Source organism: Thunnus albacares, chromosome 16 (assembly GCF_914725855.1).
Source record: "Thunnus albacares chromosome 16, fThuAlb1.1, whole genome shotgun sequence".
NCBI lineage: Eukaryota > Metazoa > Chordata > Actinopteri > Scombriformes > Scombridae > Thunnus > Thunnus albacares.
Window position 1 is genome coordinate 27,417,903 of NC_058121.1, and position 18,926 is coordinate 27,436,828.

Genomic DNA, 18,926 nt, shown 5'->3' on the forward strand with positions numbered 1-18,926 from the left:
GCTTTAAAAAATGACCTGAAAGACTGATTGATTATCAAAATAGTTGCTGAATAATTTTCTGTTGATTGATTAATCAATTAATAAAGTAATCGTTGCAGCTCTGCTGGTAAACAGCCAATTGATGCTCTGATGTAAAAACTAGACGGACGGACGGTCACATTTATTGTTTCCATTTTTAATTTTTTTTCATTAAAGATTCATTATTTTAAAAAGTGCTTTTGTGTCTTTAAAATAGTTTTATTACTGTGTTAAGATGTTGATCTTCTCACCATAATGTAAAACGGGACAAATTAGTTTTATTTACATAAAATGCTCATATAACCATGTTTTATCTCCTTTATTGATATTAAGATGATTCATCGAATCATTTGAAAAAGTCTCTATTGAATCTATTTCTGTTTCTTCTTCTTTACAGAAAACCGTGTACGGAGCCAACGTGGTCATCTTCGAGGGCATTCTGGCCTTCGCCAACAAGGAGCTGCTGAAGGTGAGAGCGGAGTCACTTCCTGTTCAAGTTTTCACTCTTCGTTAGTTTCCTTTATCGTCCTTTCAGAAAGTCTTTGTGTTTCTGTGACTGATCGAATCATTCCACACTATTAAAACCAAAACTGATCAGATTCGATCATTTTAATTCATTTTAATGCAACAAACAGGGATCGTATGAAAAACCTGGAAATATCATGGAATTTGAAAATAGTGATTTCCAGGCCTGGAGAAGTTTAGGAAAAATAAATAAACCCAGAAAGTTTTGGGAAAAGTCACAAATATCTGTATTATAGAATATATGTAGTTCAGTTAAGATCAACTGAGAAAAATCTTTATAGATTGATTAAACACAGATCAGAGCCGTCGATAGGTAGCTAATAGCTGACGTTAGCTATCATTAGCTCTCTAGCTAGATAATGTTTTCACTATTCAACCAACATTAGCTAGCTAGTACTGTCAGTCTAATACATAGACTGTATAAAAATATGGACGTAGTTACCGTGACGTCACCCGTTGGTTTCTGAAGCTCAAAGCGAGCCGCTCCGGCCGTCGCCATCTTGGCAGTGCGTGACTCTACCTAACCTCCAGCCAATCAAAAATAGGCAAAGAGGCGGGGCCGAATGGCTGAAACAAGCCACCCAGCGGCTGGCGGACCTGTCACTCAAAGCAGCTTCATTATGCAGAACTTTACGACTTAATAAAATTTAAACGAGTGAGTTATAAAAAAATTCACCCCCCGTACAGTTGTCATGAAAGAGGAAATTAGCTACAGAGACCAAAACCGTTTTTTGTACCAGGCTGTAAACATGTTTATTTCTGCTGTAAAGTTGGGCATTTTAACATGGAGGTCTATGGGGATTGACTCGCTTTTGGAGCCTCAAGTGGTCATTCAAGGAACTGCAGCTTTTGGCACTTCCTGTTGGCTTCATCTTACAGCCCCGGAGGTTGCTGCTTGGTCTAATATAGTGATGATATATTGAAGGCTAAAGGTTTTGTTGGTTAAATATAAAAGGTGATTTTCCCTCAAAGCTTTTAGACACTGCAGCTAAATGATGGAAAATGAATCCCTGACTGATCTAGCAAGTTGAATATTAAGAAATCAGACTGATTCAACTTTTTATGTTGTTGCTGGATATTTTTTCTTCGGATATACGTCAAAGGACGGCAACTGTAGCTGCTGTTATAAACTATTCCAGCCTCTATAATCCGCCGTTGTTGTGGAATAATTGATCCTATTGGAGACTTTGGAGTCGACACAACTCTCTCTATCAACGGCTCTGGTTCTCTGCGTGGGGTAACGTGGGTTTACGCAGATGTTTCAGAGAACATATGGTCACATACGGTTAAATTTGCCTCAAAGGCCTGGAGTAGTCATGGAAATTTACTGGTAAAAATGTTTATGAACCCTAAACGAAGCATTTTGGAATCATATTTTTCTAGTTTTATTCGTCTCTGTTCTTGTATCAGACCTATTAATATATCTGTCGGCTCAGAGACAACCAACACGCTGATGAATATTAAATCAGAAAACCGCTGTTGTGTTTATGAGCACGTTGTACACGTCTATGAGCGTCACAGATTTATCACTCAGCAGCAGATCCTTCGTTAAACCAGGTTCTGGTCCAGATCCGATGGCTTGTTTGATTCAGTATTTATTAGATAATTGATCGACTGTCTGGAAATCCTTTAGCATGAATCGATTCTGAGGCGTATTTTATATCATAGAAGAAGAATTTCACATGTTCTCTGCTGAGGCTGATGATCTAATTTAATTATGAATTAATGTTTTAGTTCAGTTAAGTTCTTGATCGGCGTCTGGCTGCTCCCACATGAGCTTAAATTTGCATCTTCCAGTGATATAAAAGCATGTAGAAGAAGAAAAAAACCACAAAAGATTATGAACGAACTGTTCAGGTTAATTTATCTGTAAACATCCAACTCAGTCATCCAAAAAAAATATATATATGTTTTAATCTTATTTAAACTAAGTATTGCACAGTTCACAGTAAAGAGAACAATAGAAAACAAAGTGGAACTCATGTCAGCACAATAAAAACATTCACTTTTCCTCTCTGAGGTCAACAAGAAGAATCTTTATATCTTTTATAGGTAATTAAATTCTTAACGTTCCTCTTTTTTTTTTTTTTTTAAACATTTTTGGACATAGTGAGTGATTCAAAACTGATATTTGCACCTATTTTTGTGTGCATGTGAAGATTTGACCTGATTTATGAAGCGGTAATGAATCCTGTAGTTTTAATAATGAGGCTGTTGATGCATCAGAGGAAATCCATATAAATGAAAAAAGGGAGAATTCTTTATAGCAGAGTGATGCTGCTCTTCATCGCTCTCCTCAGCCTTATATAAAGTGTGTGTGTGTGTGTGTGAGTGTGTGTGTGTGTGTGTGTGAGCTGGAGCGTGCTGATAAGACGTGCAGCCTCCCCAGAGACTCGGCTGTGTGTAAGTTGATTACTGTCTGATTCGGTTAATAACAGCTGTCGTCCGCGGTGATTAATTGTGTTTTTGTGTCCGAGGTTGTAATTGAAGTCAGTTCCAGCTGCAGATCTGATATGTTAATGTAGTGAGTTCTGCTTTAAGACGTAACGCAGCGCTGGGATTGGTTGATATTATCAGAAATACTGTGAGAGAGTAAAAATACATCAAACATCACAGATTTTGTTGTACTGTTAATACGGAATTAGCTTCTCTTTAATATCTTATGTGTTACATGCATATAAGTAGCTTTATGGTGAAATAGTGTTTGTAGGATTTTTGCACCAATGTGATAAAGTAGCTTAGGTTATTTATTTAACTCTCTGAACTGGACAATAATAAGACATTCCTATCTGGTTATAAATATTCTGATAAATTGTTTCAATCATTTATGAAATAAAAACATTCTCTGCTTCTCATATGTGAGGATTTGCAGCTTTTCACTCTTTAATATCATTGAATATGTTTGGATTTTTTACAAAATAAGCCATTTGAAGACATCATCTCCGTATCTTTACTACTTTCTGACATTTTTAAACGAAGCTATTAATAAAAAAAAGTCCCCAGATATGTTTTAAATGTTTAGTCAACTGAATTTAACGTCACTGTTTATATCTAAATTCAAAATCAGGATATACTGTGTATCAATATCACATTATATAATTACATATACTATGATAGAAGCATCTCTGTAATAAGCTGCCTGCAGGTGCAGCACTTTAACTGAGACCAAACAAATCATTAGTGTTTTATTAAACTGGTTTCTTTGTCTTTTCTAAATCCTTCAAAGCATTTTTGTAAACTTTCATGAGGTTTTCATTTCACACAGGAAGGATAAAGCTCTTTCAGGTGTTTTCATCAACAAACACAGAGACCCACACGAATACTGTGAAAACCATTTTATTGTTTTCCTTGGTTACTAGTCGAGGTTGATGAGTCATACATCATTGATACTACTTGTCAGATGATACATTAATAGCAAACATGCAAAGAGGCACTTTGAAGGACACTGACGTTTTAAATAACAGCACGTCTTCTTCTTCAGAGCTTTAACGACAAAATGAAACACAGAACTGTGCAAAAGTTTTCGGCACTTTAGATATTTAGACTCTTCTTCAGGGAGGCGTCTGATCATCTGCAGCAGGACGACGAGCCCGAACATCCATCCAGAGTCATAAAGAAAACCATCTTCATAAACCAGAAGAAGAAGGAGTCCTGCAGCAGATGATCTCTGATCTCAACATCATGGAGTCAGTCTGGGATTAAAATGAAGATGCAGGAACAACCGACCTGCCGAGAACCTGAAACACTGAGAACTGCTGCTGTTTGAAAGGCAAAGCTGCTCACAGTAGATTTACTTTATGTTTCTGCTGTTTACTCAAATAAAACTAAAACTTTTGCACAGTGCAGACTTCTGTAGAACACATACATAAGATAATAATAATACATTTGATTTTAAGCACCTTTCATGTAACCCGAGGACACTTCACATGCAGAAAACTTAGCTACATAAAATAATTTAAAAAGCTTAATTAAAAACACTCAGAGACAGAGCAGCTGTGAACAGATAACAGCCTCCTCTCACAGTTTTGCCGTTTCGGTCGTCGTCGTCGTAAAAAGAGAAACTGTGAACGCCTTCCTGTTGGAGCAGATTAGAAAATGATGTACAGCCGCAGCCTTGCTCCTTAACCTTTTGGGAACAATCCCCACTCCTCATTCAGCTCCTCCTGCAGGCTGACAGCCGTGCTTATCCAGCAACATCTTTAGGTTGGTCAGTTTGTCAGATTTACAGCAGACAAAAATCCACTTGGCTTGTTGTGCATCTGAGTTATACCTGCACCTTCCACCACTGTCATCCTCCATCTAAATCACTCTAAACTCCTTTTTTTTTTTTTTTTTTATTCCACCGGTCATCAATAGTTCTTTTTTTGTGAGTGAGGCCTCGTTGTCGTCGTCGTCGTGACGCCGCCTCATTGATTTTTCCTGGTTTTGCTGAGTTGAGGTTCAGTTTAATGGAGCTTACTGGACGGATCATCGGCCGACTTTCTCTTTTAAAGTGACGATGATAACTGATGTCTCCTCGGTTTACGCTCCATTCTTCAACGTGTCCTGAGCCGCGGCGCATCATGTCAGCAGTAAAAATGTCAAATGGTGGAAGCAGCTCGACGCGGCTTCTCACTGACTCTCAGCGTACAGGAAACTGACTGTCGGCTTCTGTGACTGAACTGGAAAATGAAGCCTGTTTGTTTCTATCTGTCTGCCTTTAATACATTAAATACTGTCTGCACACACATATACACACATACTTGGACCAATTTAAGCCCTTTTCAGAACAAGTGTAGGCTTTAGAGCTGAAACAATTAGTCGATTCAGCAATAAGTCAATCAATCGGCAGCAGTTTTGATATTTGGTTAATCATTTAAATTATGCTTCAAGCAAAAATGCCAAATAATTGCTTGCTCTAGTTTCTAAAATGTTAAGATTTCTCCTTTAGCTTTGTCCTGTATGATACTAAATAAACATAGCACAAAAAGTAAGGAAATTTGTGTTTGGTAGATTACTTCTTTGTTGTAACAATGCTTCTTGACAATAAATCTGATACCGTTGGAAAGCCTGTTTATTTCCCTTTTAAATGGAGCCACATTTGTAAGAAACATGCATTTGTGGGATGAGCAGCAGAGCTGAGTATGTGGGTTGCATCCATGAAAAATTTGCCAAATCTTCTCTGCCAAATGCCAAACAGCTTATTCTGCCGTTGACTCTTGTTTGGTGTTTGGTGGATTGGATGATGGAAGTTTGAAGAAACAAGACATATTGGCAATTTAACAATTTATTCATTTAACAAACAGGAGGCTCAGTAGCGTGTAGAAGAACCATACACAGCTACAACAGCCTGGCACCTCCTCTTCATGCTGGTCACACACTGCTGTGGGATGGCATCCCATTCTTCAACCAGCAATTAAAAGGGAAATAAACAGGCTTTCCAACAGTATAAGATTTATTGCCAAGAAGCATTGTTACAACAAAGAAATAATCTACCAAACATAAATTTCCTCACTTTTTGTGCTAAGTTTATAATCTTTTTGTTGTTTTAAACTGTTGCTCAGGCAGAGTAAAGAGTTTAAACTTATGATGGTCAATTTTTCACTATTTTCTGACATTTTATGAACCAAGAATTAATCATTTAATCAGCAAAATATTCAGCAACGTAATCAATATTGAAAATAATATTTATTTGCAGTCCTAGGCTTCAGCGTTGTTGTCTGTATCTTATGGTTTTATAGTTTGCTGTTTGTCTCACTCGATCTCACAGAAAATCTACACATTAAAGCACTTAACAAATAATTAAACCGGTATTTATATTTTGTTAGTTTCCTTTTTCTTTAAGTGAACCGACCAAATAAAAATGAACATACTGTATTGCACTGCAGTGACAAGGCAGACACTGGTTAGAATAAGGGAACTTCTACATGTTTGTAACTTACTAGATGACTGTGTAGCTTTATTTACAGGTGATGGACATAATAACACATCTACAGTATAATTTATTGTACAGTTAATTAGTCAAACACAAATTCCACCTTCATCTCGGTTTTTGAGAGAAATATCTGACACTTTGGAGTAATAATGAAAGTATCTAAGCTAAACTTTACATGAGGTTTATTCTACAACTACTGTGTTACGTTACCCTGCGCAGGTGTTTGTGCTGTTATATATGTGTTCTGTACAAACTCAAAACTGTAATGTTGTATAAGAAACGTACAAAAAGTTTGTACATAGAACAAAATATCTCAGATTAATTAGTCCGATCTCTCTTCTTCTGTATCTGCCAGCTTCTGGACATGAAGGTGTTTGTAGACACAGATTCGGACATCCGCCTCATACGGAGGCTGAAGAGGGACATTTCACAGCGCGGGCGGGACATCAGCGGCATCATCAAACAATACAATAAGTTTGTGAAGCCGGCGTTCGAGCAGTACATCGAACCCACGGTGCAGGTCGCCGACATCGTGGTGCCGAGAGGTCAGTGGAGATAAATATTATCACACCAGTACAACTTTATACTTGTTCCCTGTAACCTGACGCTGACGTTATAAACTACTGAGCTTTAAATGAAGCTTCTCTGCTGCAAATCTTAAGTACTGCTGTTCACTCTAAGACATTAAATATTGATGCATTTCAGGCATTTGGCTCATATCTGAGATGAAACTTGGAACTGATATTGACTTGAAATTATGCTTTAGCACAAAATAACCTTTTATTTGTCAGTTTCAGTTAAATATTCTGGTTTTATTCTTGTCGTTTGTGTCTTTTATTTACAGGCGGAGAGAACTTTGTAGCGTTGGATTTGATTGTTCAGCATGTTCACAGTCAGCTGGAGAAGGTGAGCGAACGAGAGTTTTTACTGATTCAGCTAACATTTAGTTTTATCTCCGTTTCCACCCATACACTATAGATTGTTAGTCTCTGTTCACACTGCGAAGGTACAAAAAATTGCTGCCTCAACTGCATGTTGTGCTGATAAGAGCAACACAGTTTGTTTGATTTTTTTTTTTGCAGCTGCTGAGCAAAGATTATTTCTAACACAACAGCCAGAAGCTCAATAATCCAGCTTATGGGCTTCATAATGATCATAATATCTACTGCTAGATGATTCATCGGTTAATCAATTAGTCGAACGACAGAAAATTAATCTCCAACTATTTTGATAATTGATAAATGCTGAACTTCTCTGGTTCCAGCTTCTTTAACATCTTTGGGTTAAATTGTATCTTGGAAACATCAAATTGACATTTTTCACCATTTTCTGACATCTTATAGCGCAAACGACTAATTGATTAATTGAGAAACTGATTGACAGATTAATTTATAAATGATGCACAGTAACAACATGCTCAAAAGTTTCCTAAAGTTTAGAGAGTCTGCTTTGCTCCTTTTCCTCTATTAACTCTACAGTCAGAAAGGTGACGGATAAATAAATAAATAAATAAATAAATAAAGCATGGCGGTGTGGAACAGTGTGAACATGGTCTGTGATGCTATGAAAGCAAACCAATCCTGAGGGTCACCTGTACATGCAAACCTGAACAAGTACAATATGTAATATTAATACACAAGACTGAGCTCTAACATCCTTCAGAGTTATGATCAGAAAAAATACGTTTCATATTCCATGAAATGGGTTTTACGTCTCGCTCACTTCATGCTTGTAGAAGTGGAACAAATCTTTTTGCTGTCACATTTATATTATTTTTGTGCAGCTCTTTGCTTGTAGTTACAGTAGAGTTATATATAGACATTGAAGTGAATGGGGAAAATGTCCAAAGGTGACCATTTCCCCCTCCTCTGCTAGTTGAAGGAGGTAACTGATGGTCAGGTTTTTCCCGTCGTTCTCAGCGTGAGAAAAAAACCATTTGGCTTATTACTTCCTGATTTATCAGTGTTCTGACCTTTAACCCTGAATTATGCACAGAAGTCACAGTGAGCACCAAACTTAAAAACAAACCACAGGTTCATTTCCTGGAGGAAGTTTCTTCAAACTCAAACAGCAGCTTTAACGTTTCCGAGGTCTCAATATCACTTTTTTCCTCCTCTACTATACGACTCATTGAACTGGATGAGACGTACGTCCGGGTACCTGAGATTAATGATCTCGTAAATCTAGAGAGGCGTCCTCCATCTTTCTTCACCCCGCTCGTCACTGTCGTCAGACTGCTTTATGAACGGTAGCGAATGATGATCTGTTCCACCTTCAACATATTCATTCACAGACACGTCTTCTACACACACACACACACACACACACACATTCATTTCTTTTTTCTCCTTTTGTTTCAGCGATGGGTTTGTATATTGATCTGTGATCTGTACAGATTAATGGGATAAATGCATGAATGACTCTCTATCAGAGCTGCTTCTCACATTGCAAAGCTTATTTATTAACATTAACATTCAGGTGTATCTTTTTCAGGTGTACAGTGACTTCATGCTTCTGTTTCTTTATTAATGTTTAAAATTTCATCTGCTTGCAAAGTAAAGGGTTAAACTCTGCATTGCTGATTGTTTTATCATATCTGTTGATGAAATGTTTAAAAGTCGGAGCTGTAACTCTAATCTTTGTTGTTTGTTAAGTGTGTCACTGCCTTTTTCTTGATTTTGCTTTTTAAATGATTAGAACAAAACACAAGAACTATTTTTTTAAAATTTTGAATAAACAATTAGAGCTGCAACAATTAGTCCAAAAAAAAAAAAAAGCCAAATGTTCTTTGGTTCCAGCTTTTCAAATGTGACAATTTTCAATTTTTCTTTGTCATATATGACAGAAAATTAAATATCTTTATGTTTTGGACTGTAAGTCAGACAAAAAGAGCAAAGTGAAGACCTCACTATGGGCTCTGAAAAACTGTCAATGCTCCTTTTTTCACTATTTTTTTTTTTTTAAAACAATTGGCTAAACAATTAATGGAGAAAATAATTGCCTGATTGCAGCCCTAAAAACAATCAGTCATTATGGTCAGTTGAAGGTGGGATGTTGTTAATATTACATTTTAACATACAAACATTTATTTAAAGCCTTTGTTTTTGGATGCTTTTATGTTGTGGATTATACTTTTCTCAGAAATGCTTTATCTCATGTTTGTTTCTTATGTTTGTCACTGTTTGCACACATATATATATATGTGTGTGTGTGTGTCTGTGTGTGTGTGTCTCCTTGTGCGACCCCCCTTGCCTGGCTGAATGCTGTGTAACCATTCCAGCGTGAGATCACTGTGAGGTACGACTGTTTGTGCTTTTTTTTTTATTACCTCTCCTTCCTATTTCCCTTCCTGCATTGTTATAAGACATGGCTGGTGATTTTCTATATTTGTCTTATTGTCAACAAACCTCCTGTGCAGAGACGAACCGACACTGAACTGATCTACTAACATGTATTGTGTGTGTATCCAAAGCCTGGTATCATATTACTCTGTGCTGTAGAGCTCCTCTGTTGCCTAAAAACTATTAAAAACATGTCAAAGAGCCACATATCTCTAGATTTGTTGACAATAAGAAAAATCTAGAAGGTAAGCAGCCAAATCCTTTAAGTGTTCAATCTGTTTTCAACCATAATTTCTTTTGAAAACAAAGACAAAATGAATAATTGTCTTGTTTACTTCTGCAAGTACTTTGACTTTTATTTTAAAATATTTCCCAGAGTGAGTTTCATCCTGCTGTCAGAGCACACATTGATTATTTCTGTCTCTTCTACGATTGATTTCTCCCTCTGTGTGATTGTCGATTGTGCTCTACGGTGGAAAATATTGGATCTCTTTGTGAAAACACAAGGACAGTTATTCATAGGAATGAGAAAAAAAATACATCACCAAACAGCTTGGAAGGGTCAATGTCGATATTTGCTCACTTGGCTCCTCCAGGTCGTTTAAATGTGGAAAGGTTAATTTCTCATGACAGTCACATTTCACATGACTTTACTGCTGCTTTTGTGAGGAGTCTCTCTGCTAAACTCTGGATACCATCAGTACTTTTTTATTTCTAATCTACAGTAACTGTCCTGAAGAGGGTACTGGAATTAGGGCTGTAGTCAACCAAAGAAAATCTTGGTCGACTGAAATCCGACATAATCTTCAACTAATCGATTAGTCGCGGGAGGGGGGGCAAAAAGACTTTTTCCCATAGACTTACATTGTGAAAGAGACCTCTGTAAATCAACCTATAAATGTTTCTAACCCTCGCGAAATGACTTGTCTCACTATCAGAATTAAATCCGTTCGGTCCGATTACATTTCAAAAGCAAGAGCTTTTTTCAAAAGCCACATGATTGAATTGTTTTATCCCCATTGAAGTTAGCCGGAGGGCTAAACCGGAAGTAGCCGACTCGGCCAGCGAAAGTCACTAGTACGCGTGCTCGATGGGCCGCACAATGCGGAAGATCCGGTACTTTCATATTGGGAAGTCGATTTTTTTGGCTTCATGCGCCACTGAGCAACTTTCAGAGGAATGAACGGGCCCCGCCTCCGACGCTGTATCCAGTTCTCTTTACACATCCATGGACAGAGAGTGAACTCCGCATTCACACATTTCTCCGCGTCGGTTAGGCTAACTTTGGAGCTAACCGCCTTCACTTTTCCAGCAGTTGGGGAAACAACAGACGTGACTTTTTAGCATTTATTAACTGACACACTGGAGTCTGTACTGTACATTTACTGCCAGACTGACAACTTACCGCTAACCTTTTCCTCTGCTCCGCTCATATTCACCGTCACTTTCCTACCGCTCACTCTTTCCCGGTCGCTACGCAATGACGTACTCTTTAACGGAGTTACGCCACCAATAGTTTCCCAGGCAACGAGGCAACGACACGGGTTGACTCACGTACAGGAACAGCGCTGCACAGAGACTCCTAAACACTATTGATTTCCGAATCAATGGATACTTGGCGTTATTTTTGACATTAAAAAATATTTTTTGGCCTGGCGGGAGTTCTTGTTATAATTATAGGAGAAACACTGATTCAGTAAACGCTCAGTAACCGTTGAGTACAGTTAGACCCAGCAGTCTCCGTTAGGTTGGGTGAGTTCAAAGTTGTGAAAACAAAGGGGGTGTTTTTGAATACACCCCCGTTGTTTTCACAGGTAATTTGTTAGTCTGTCCCCCCCGCCGCAGGAAATAATGGATTAATCCTGGAAAGCTGTTGATGTAGCACTTTTCTACTTATGAAAATAACACAGAGATTATTCGACCAATAAGAATTTAGTCAGACGAGAGCATATCGACCAACTAATCAACCAGTCGACCAGCAGACTACAGCCCTAACTGGAATATTGTCTTTTTAAGCAGTTGAATTGATGTTATAACACACAAGTGCACACACAAGTATTCCTATTTATTTTCTGCATGTTAATTGCAATTCAGAGTTTTAATTCAGATTTAGAACATTTAACTCTTCAGATTTAGATAATAGCTTCACATTTCTTTCTGTTAAAAAATGGTTTCTCATCAGAGCTGCTGCTGCTGAGCGGCTACAGCCATTAAATTACTGCTTAAAAAATGTAAAAATGGAGAGTTAATGACCATGAAATTGGTCACCGCCATCCGTGCGTATCGGCCACTCTTTAGTCCTTATTTATACTCTACGAGGCTCGAGCCGCTCGTGCTCTTAAAGTTAAACATCCTCATTGTTTTAAACATTGGGGTGAACTTCACAGTTTCACAGGCCATGTTCACACAACCACACTAAAACACATCCAGGACAGAAAACTGGGACTTCTCACATCTGGTATTGAACTCAAGTCCATGAGAGATGGATTCTGGTACATAAAAAGTCACCTGATAACATTTTTAAATTACAGTTATAGTCCAACAGCTCTTAAATGTCTTACCTGGGTGGGTGTTTGTCCTCTAGGTCAGTGGTTCCCAACCTTTTTGACTTGTGACCCCTTAAAAACGAAGCTACTGTAGGTCTACCTGTGACCCCTCTACACAGGTTGTACAGTATACTTTATGTCTGTGGGCTGATTATTGCCAGATTATTCTCAGATTGTCGTATTTAAATACTTTTTAAAGGCCTGAAGAGGTAAAACCATCCAGTAATCCCATTCGTTAGGCTGGGAACCAATGCTCTATGAAATACTGGGAACAAACACCTAAATATGATGGTCACAGGTGCTCACAGGCTCTTGGTAAAATGGTACCAGTTGTAGCAAAAACGAAGGTAAATAGGTTTAATCAGGTTCAGTCCAGCAGTGAGCAGGGTTTTGGATGAACTTGTCTGGAAACGCTTCAATCAATTCTTAGATCGATTAGTTAAATGTGCAGCAGCTCTTACTGGTCTGAGATCTGTTTATAAAACCTCCTGCTTGCATAGCTGAGCAGTAAAGAACAACTGATCTATATTTTCAGCCTTTAAAGTAGCCGACTTAGAGAGAAGGAACGAACTAAGTCACCTGAAATGATCCCACTTATGAGATCAATGAATCGTTGCTCCTTTGACCAGAACTATAAACTTATTTGTTCAGCAGTGATGTAGTGAAGCTGTTTCACTGCTCTTACACTGTTCTTTCTCTTCCTTTTTTTTTTTATTTCTTCTCCTCCTCCTCTTTGTCTCCTTTTTGTATATTTTCCTTCTCCTGTGTTTCCACCACTTTTATATCTCATCATATGAATATCGGTCACCTTCTTCAGAGGAAGCTCCGCTGGGATATGTGAGGCTCACCTCGTGCATCTTCTCTCAGTATCATAGTTTTATCATTTTGATGCACTTTTTTTTTAACTTGTTAAAACATGCTCTGCATTTTTTTTTTTTTTAACTGAATGAAAACCTTCACAACAGAAAAGTCAACACGCTTGTTTTCTGTTTTTTTTTTTTTGACGCCTTTTTGTAGCCAAAATTTGATAATGAAACACTGGAGTTGTTTTGGCAGAAAAGCTCATTTGTAATTACGGATGTTAAAGTAAAAGCATGTTTTATTTCTTGTAAAGTAGAGACGGAGCATGCAGCAAACACATTACAGCTGTGAGACGGCAGCAGACATACACATGTCAGCTTGTTTCATTGCTCTGTAACGTTGTAAGCATGTGTTTGAAAGTGTTTGTGCTACATGAGCTTTTTTTTTTTTTTTGCATTTTGTTGGCTTAAGGTGATTGAACACACACTGTGTTAGTTTATTGGCAACAACAATACATCAACACCCAGCTGCTTTTTGTCATTAATATGATGGCAACAACTGCAGCAGCTTACTGCTCAACTTCTGATGTGTATAATTGAGTTAGAATATAAGTTGTTAGAGGAAACTTTGGCTGAAGGAAACTGAGCAGTAATGAACTTTTAGATGAAGCACCAACACCTTTAGCTGCTTGTTAGCACGGCAAGAAACAACTGATCGTTCTTCTTGACTAAGCCATCGAAGCAGAAAGAAACATGTTCGTCTAACCGCAGAATCAGGAGCCCACAAAGATACTGAACATTAGACTGATGCTCTACAGAATCAGAATCATCTTTATTGGCCAAATATGTCATAAAAATACAAGGAATTAGACTCCAGTTTAGTGGCTCTAGATATTCTCACACACAACACAACAATCTTCAGAATGATACACGAGGAATGTCTATAAAGTGAGTTGCACAGAAATAAAGACAATCTGTTCCACCTGCTGACATAAAACACCAGGAAGTGGCTTAATTTGTAGAAGGAGCAACATAATCAGCAGATGAACATATCTGCCAAACTCTTTAAACAACATATTATAAATCATCTGGTTTGAACTGCAGGTAGCTAACATGTGTATCAGAAGCAACATGCTGTATGTAGAGGCTAGTAGTAGTTCATTATTTTATTTTTTATTTGATAAATAGTTATCATGGCAGATATGATGAGTCGTCAAAGCAGGAAAAGCTCAGGTGTAACTGGGAATGGTCTCCCAGTAAGCCGTGTCAGTTAGTGGCTGGATCTGGTTCATATAAATGTAACGCAGCCGTCGTTAATGTTATTACTTCCACGTGTGCTTTTCCTGCTTTGACAAAACGTTGTAAAAAAGAGTCAATTAGCCCGACGACTCGTTAACAAATCAGCAGCTTTCTTCAGATCAACCAAACCGACTGATAACGTAGAGGAGCAGACGGCGTTTATTTTGTCATAGTAACCATATAATGAATCAGGAAAACGTCTCGTTGTCAAATTAAAGCAACTGTTAAATCTGTTTCAGTCAGACCTGCAGTATAATAAACAGTCATCACTGTTAGCTACAGTAGCTAAGAAGCTAATGGTCTCATCATGGGGCGAGTGTTAGTTTTAAATTGCTTAATCAATTTTAATTGGTTAATTGATTTATCCAGGTTGATATTATTAGGAGTTATTGTATTAATACTGGAGAATATTGAGAAAAAAGATAGAATAATAAATAAATCTATAATAAATTATTCCTGCTTCTCACTCCTTTGTTTTCCATCATACTTTAATACTTTGACTGGTATAATCATGAAACCAGTATGAAACTACTCTATTAAAAAGTCTCTGGGATCAGAAGTTAAATTAATGAAGCGATCTGATTGGTTCTTTCCTGCTGCGTCAGTATGTTACTGTTATCTCTCCTGCAGTCACTGTGTTTGTGTATAACTTTGTGTTTGTTCGTTCCACAGATCGGCTCTGGCTTCGGCTCATCAGGGGCAACCGTTACCCAAAACCCTCAGCGTGATGGAGAGCACGCCACAGGTCCGCGGCATGCACACCATCATCAGGTCAGAACACACACACACACACACACACATTTCACAAGAAATTAGCTTTAAAAAAAAGAAATTTTGCACATAATATTTACTGTCAAACTGAAAATCTGTTACTCAATACTCAGAGTTTGGGAGCAGATGCTGCACAAGTTGTTTTCTTACCTTCTTCTTCTTCTTCTTCGTCCTCTGTGTGTGTTTTCGTAGGAACAAGGAGACGAACCGAGATGAGTTTATCTTCTACTCCAAGAGATTAATGAGGCTTCTGATAGAACATGCCCTCTCCTTCCTGCCTCTCAAGGTCAGTTTGTCATACAAGTGTGAAGATTATTAACTGAACTTTTGAGCTCATTTGAAGGTTGAATCTCTGCAGAATAAACAAGTACAGGATGTTTTTCTCTTCTGTAATGATACTGGTTCAATTGGTTTGTTTTCCCCACCTGATCCAACTTCAATCTGACCCAGTTACAAGGTTTAATCTACAAGTTTGAGCATAAATCAGCAGTTTATTACGTGTTCGTTTCCAAACAACCAGTTGCCTGGTAAAGGAGTTAAAGTGGCAGGTGAATTATGGGGATTTAGAAGACGACGTGTCTTTTCAATCATTTCTTATTCTGTATTTAATATATTTTTCTGTCCTCCAGCCGATATCTGTGGAGACGCCTCAGGGTGGAACCTATGAAGGCAAGAGGCTGAGCGGTAAAAGAGTAAGTTTGCTTTTATGCTGCTGTTCACCTCGTCGCGGTGAAGGAACAGTAATACATGACTGACTGACGACGTCTTTGTAGTCACTAAGTTAAAGTCCATGTTTAGTCCACCGTCAACCTACAGTTTACATCTGTGAGTATAACAAGCGACGGAAGACAGAAGAAGAAGAAATTAATCTGCAACTGTTTCCAATACATGCACATATATTTTTCCAGCTGGCTGAGGAGACTATTATACATGCAAGCATAGATTATACTATGTATGATCAAGAAAGACAATATATGAAGGAAGAACTCAGGAAGACTGGAGTTCAGGAGCTCAGCATTAAAACTTTAATGAAGCTGCCGAGTTGGAGCAGCATTAGAGTTTTCTTTGAGTTTATTAGACACTGATGACGTAATATGGTGCATCCCTACATTTTACTCATTTTGTTAAATAAAATGTCAAAAACATTTGCTGGTTTCAGCTTCTCAGACGTGAGGGTTTGAAGTTTTTCTGTCTCATACATGATAGTAAACTGAATTTCTTTGGATCTTAGAAATTATAAAACAGACATTTTTCAATATTTCCTGACAGTTTATATCAATAATAACAATAATCGTTAGTTCCAGCCATAGAAAGAATTATTTATGAGGAAAATAAAGTGCAAATACAGATGATGAGTGTGTATTATAATAAAAAATATAGAATATTAAACGATGTAACTCTTATGTTAGTTATTTTCTTAAATATTACGATCTAGAACAACAGTGTCTTGTATATGTTTGATTTTGATGTCTTTGAACTACCAGAAGAATCTTTGATGCGAGATGTTTTCATTCAGATATGTTGTTGTATGACAACGTTCCCGTTTCCTCAACACCAAAACATGAAATTCTTCTTCTGTGTTTGTAGATCACGGGTGTTTCCATCCTGAGAGCGGGCGAGACCATGGAGCAGGCTCTGATGGCCGTGTGTAAAGACATCCGACTGGGAAAAATCCTCATCCAGACCAACCACGACACAGGTGAACCAGAGGTACGACAGTCTAATTATAATAATAATAATAATAATAATGATAATAATAGTAATAATAATCTGTGTTTTTGTCCGTTTTTAAGATGAAATACGTTTGTAACAAAGAGGTGAGAGAGTTTTAACCATCAGGAACTTCTCATCTCGTCCTTTCAGAGATGAAATGTGGTTTAACGAGGTTCAAAGTGCTCAGTTAAGTGTTAAAAAACCCATTTTCGACCACAGAACAGAGTCAGTCGTGCAGAACGTTTCCACTTATTTCAGCTTTGCTTTGTTTCAGTCTGAAAGTTTCTTCTCTTACACGACTGTCTTGTAATGTTGCTTTTATATCTTTGTCATCTTAGTTTCAATCATTCATCTGCAAATGTTTTAATAAAGTTTAAGTGTCTTTATGTTGCTCCTGATATCACAACACTTTTGCTCTTTTCTTTTCATTTATTCTCCTTTCAGCTTAAATATCTTTTCACAGCCGACATCATGGAGGCAGAAAGCTGCTGATACCAATACTGATAGTTGAGATATTAAAAAAATCAGTTAACTACATATCAACCAATATTATGTATGTACACAACCCACGTAATAAATAAGCATTTTTGCTGAGATTCCCTCAAATTTGTTTGATTGTTGGACGTTTTACAGACTCGTCACTGCTCCTAGTTAGTTTGAAAACATATCTGTGGTATTTCTCTACAGTTTTTTGATTGATACGGTTTATTCGGGCTCTAGTTGTCATGTTTTAAGCAAACTGTTTCTCTGTAAAAGCTGTTTCAGGGTGTGTTTGTCAATAATTAATCATTTGTATCAGATTATAACAGTCTGATTCAGTGATTCTGGTTTCTATCAGAGCTGCACGTTCTTAAAGGAAAGTTTTACACTTTAAAGTGTGTTTCCAGCTGTTGGGAATAATACTGCACATGTGTAAAAGTAGTTTAACACCAGAGGGAGCTGTGATGTCACTTCCACATAATGCAGGTGACGTAATGTAGGCGGCAAGTTTAGACAAGAAAGACGAATGAGTAGAACGACATATCTGCTCATTTTGTTTTTTTAAACTGTCCATTTGGAGTCTGACGGTGTTTATAGGATGTTAAATTGGTGAATGGATATTTTAACGTTACTGACCGTCTCCTTTCCTTCTTCCAGCTTCACTACCTTCGTCTGCCCAAAGACATCAGTGAAGACTACGTCATACTGATGGACAGCACCGTGTCCACCGGAGCCGCTGCTCTGATGGCCGTCAGAGTTCTGCTGGTAGGTTTATAAAACTCTACGACTCAGTGTGAGACATTAACCTGAAGATCAGTTTAAACTTTTCCTTCACAAATATGCTGAAAAACCTTAAACAGCCAATGAGAAGTGTGTTTTCAGCAGCAGCGTTGTTAAGCTTTTCAACCAGCAGTAGTAAATGTATTCATCCAACCATTCACTGGTGTTTTCCTTCTTCTTCTCCTCTGTGAAGGACCACGACGTAGCGGAGGATAAGATCTTCCTGTTGTCCCTGTTGATGGCGGAGATGGGCGTCCACTCGGTGGCCTACGCCTTCCCTAAAGTCCGCATCATCACCACGGCCGTAGACAAGGAGGTCAACGACCAGTTCCACATCATACCGGGCATCGGTGAGGAGGATCAATACTTATCATGATAAAAATATATCAAATTACAGTGTTTTAATGTCGAAGGCATCGCTCGTAGTGATGAACCGACAGTGATCATCAGTGACTCTGTCAATGTCAAAGGAAACCTAACTGACCTCGCAGTGCTGTCAAAGCTCAACAGCTCAGTTATGAACGCGAGAACCAGCTGCTGCAAAGCTTTATGGGTAATCTTTAACCCTCAATGTAAGAAGAAAAAAAAAAGGTGATATATATGGATCCATAAATAGGTTTTAACCAGTAAATCAACACTAAAACCACACTGCTGCTCTGTGAGCTGCTGTATTAACGTCACCTTTAACATCTGGATGAAACAGCTGCTGATGTTTTTAATTTAATGACACTAAAGCCCA

At 37.9% G+C, this 18,926-nt stretch overlaps 2 protein-coding genes across 7 annotated transcripts in view; one reads left to right on the forward strand and one right to left on the reverse strand.

Annotated features, from left to right (window-relative positions):
• Positions 1–11,340, reverse strand: part of slc30a2 (solute carrier family 30 member 2) — a 48,235-nt gene extending 36,895 nt beyond the window's left edge. The window contains exons 1-3 of one of the 6 annotated variants that reach the window (XR_006407711.1): positions 11,204–11,333; positions 8,618–8,759; positions 3,864–4,235 (exon numbers count right to left, since the gene is read on the reverse strand). The gene's annotated coding sequence lies outside the window, so the exon portion shown is untranslated. Of the gene's footprint in view, positions 1–3,863; positions 4,236–4,324; positions 5,205–8,617; positions 8,760–10,343; positions 10,573–11,203 lie in introns of those variants that run through there. The other 5 variants (XR_006407713.1, XR_006407712.1, XM_044376239.1 and 2 more) reach the window with 5 other exon arrangements.
• The window catches only part of si:ch211-243j20.2 (uridine-cytidine kinase-like 1), a 32,387-nt gene that overhangs the window by 10,989 nt on the left and 2,472 nt on the right, over positions 1–18,926 (forward strand). The window contains exons 5-14 of the mRNA XM_044376237.1: positions 416–487; positions 6,813–7,002; positions 7,302–7,363; positions 9,738–9,754; positions 15,116–15,214; positions 15,407–15,500; positions 15,844–15,906; positions 16,802–16,924; positions 18,065–18,172; positions 18,381–18,537. Of these exons, the coding sequence (XP_044232172.1) occupies positions 416–487; positions 6,813–7,002; positions 7,302–7,363; positions 9,738–9,754; positions 15,116–15,214; positions 15,407–15,500; positions 15,844–15,906; positions 16,802–16,924; positions 18,065–18,172; positions 18,381–18,537 (985 nt within the window). The remainder of the gene's footprint in view (positions 1–415; positions 488–6,812; positions 7,003–7,301; positions 7,364–9,737; positions 9,755–15,115; positions 15,215–15,406; positions 15,501–15,843; positions 15,907–16,801; positions 16,925–18,064; positions 18,173–18,380; positions 18,538–18,926) is intronic.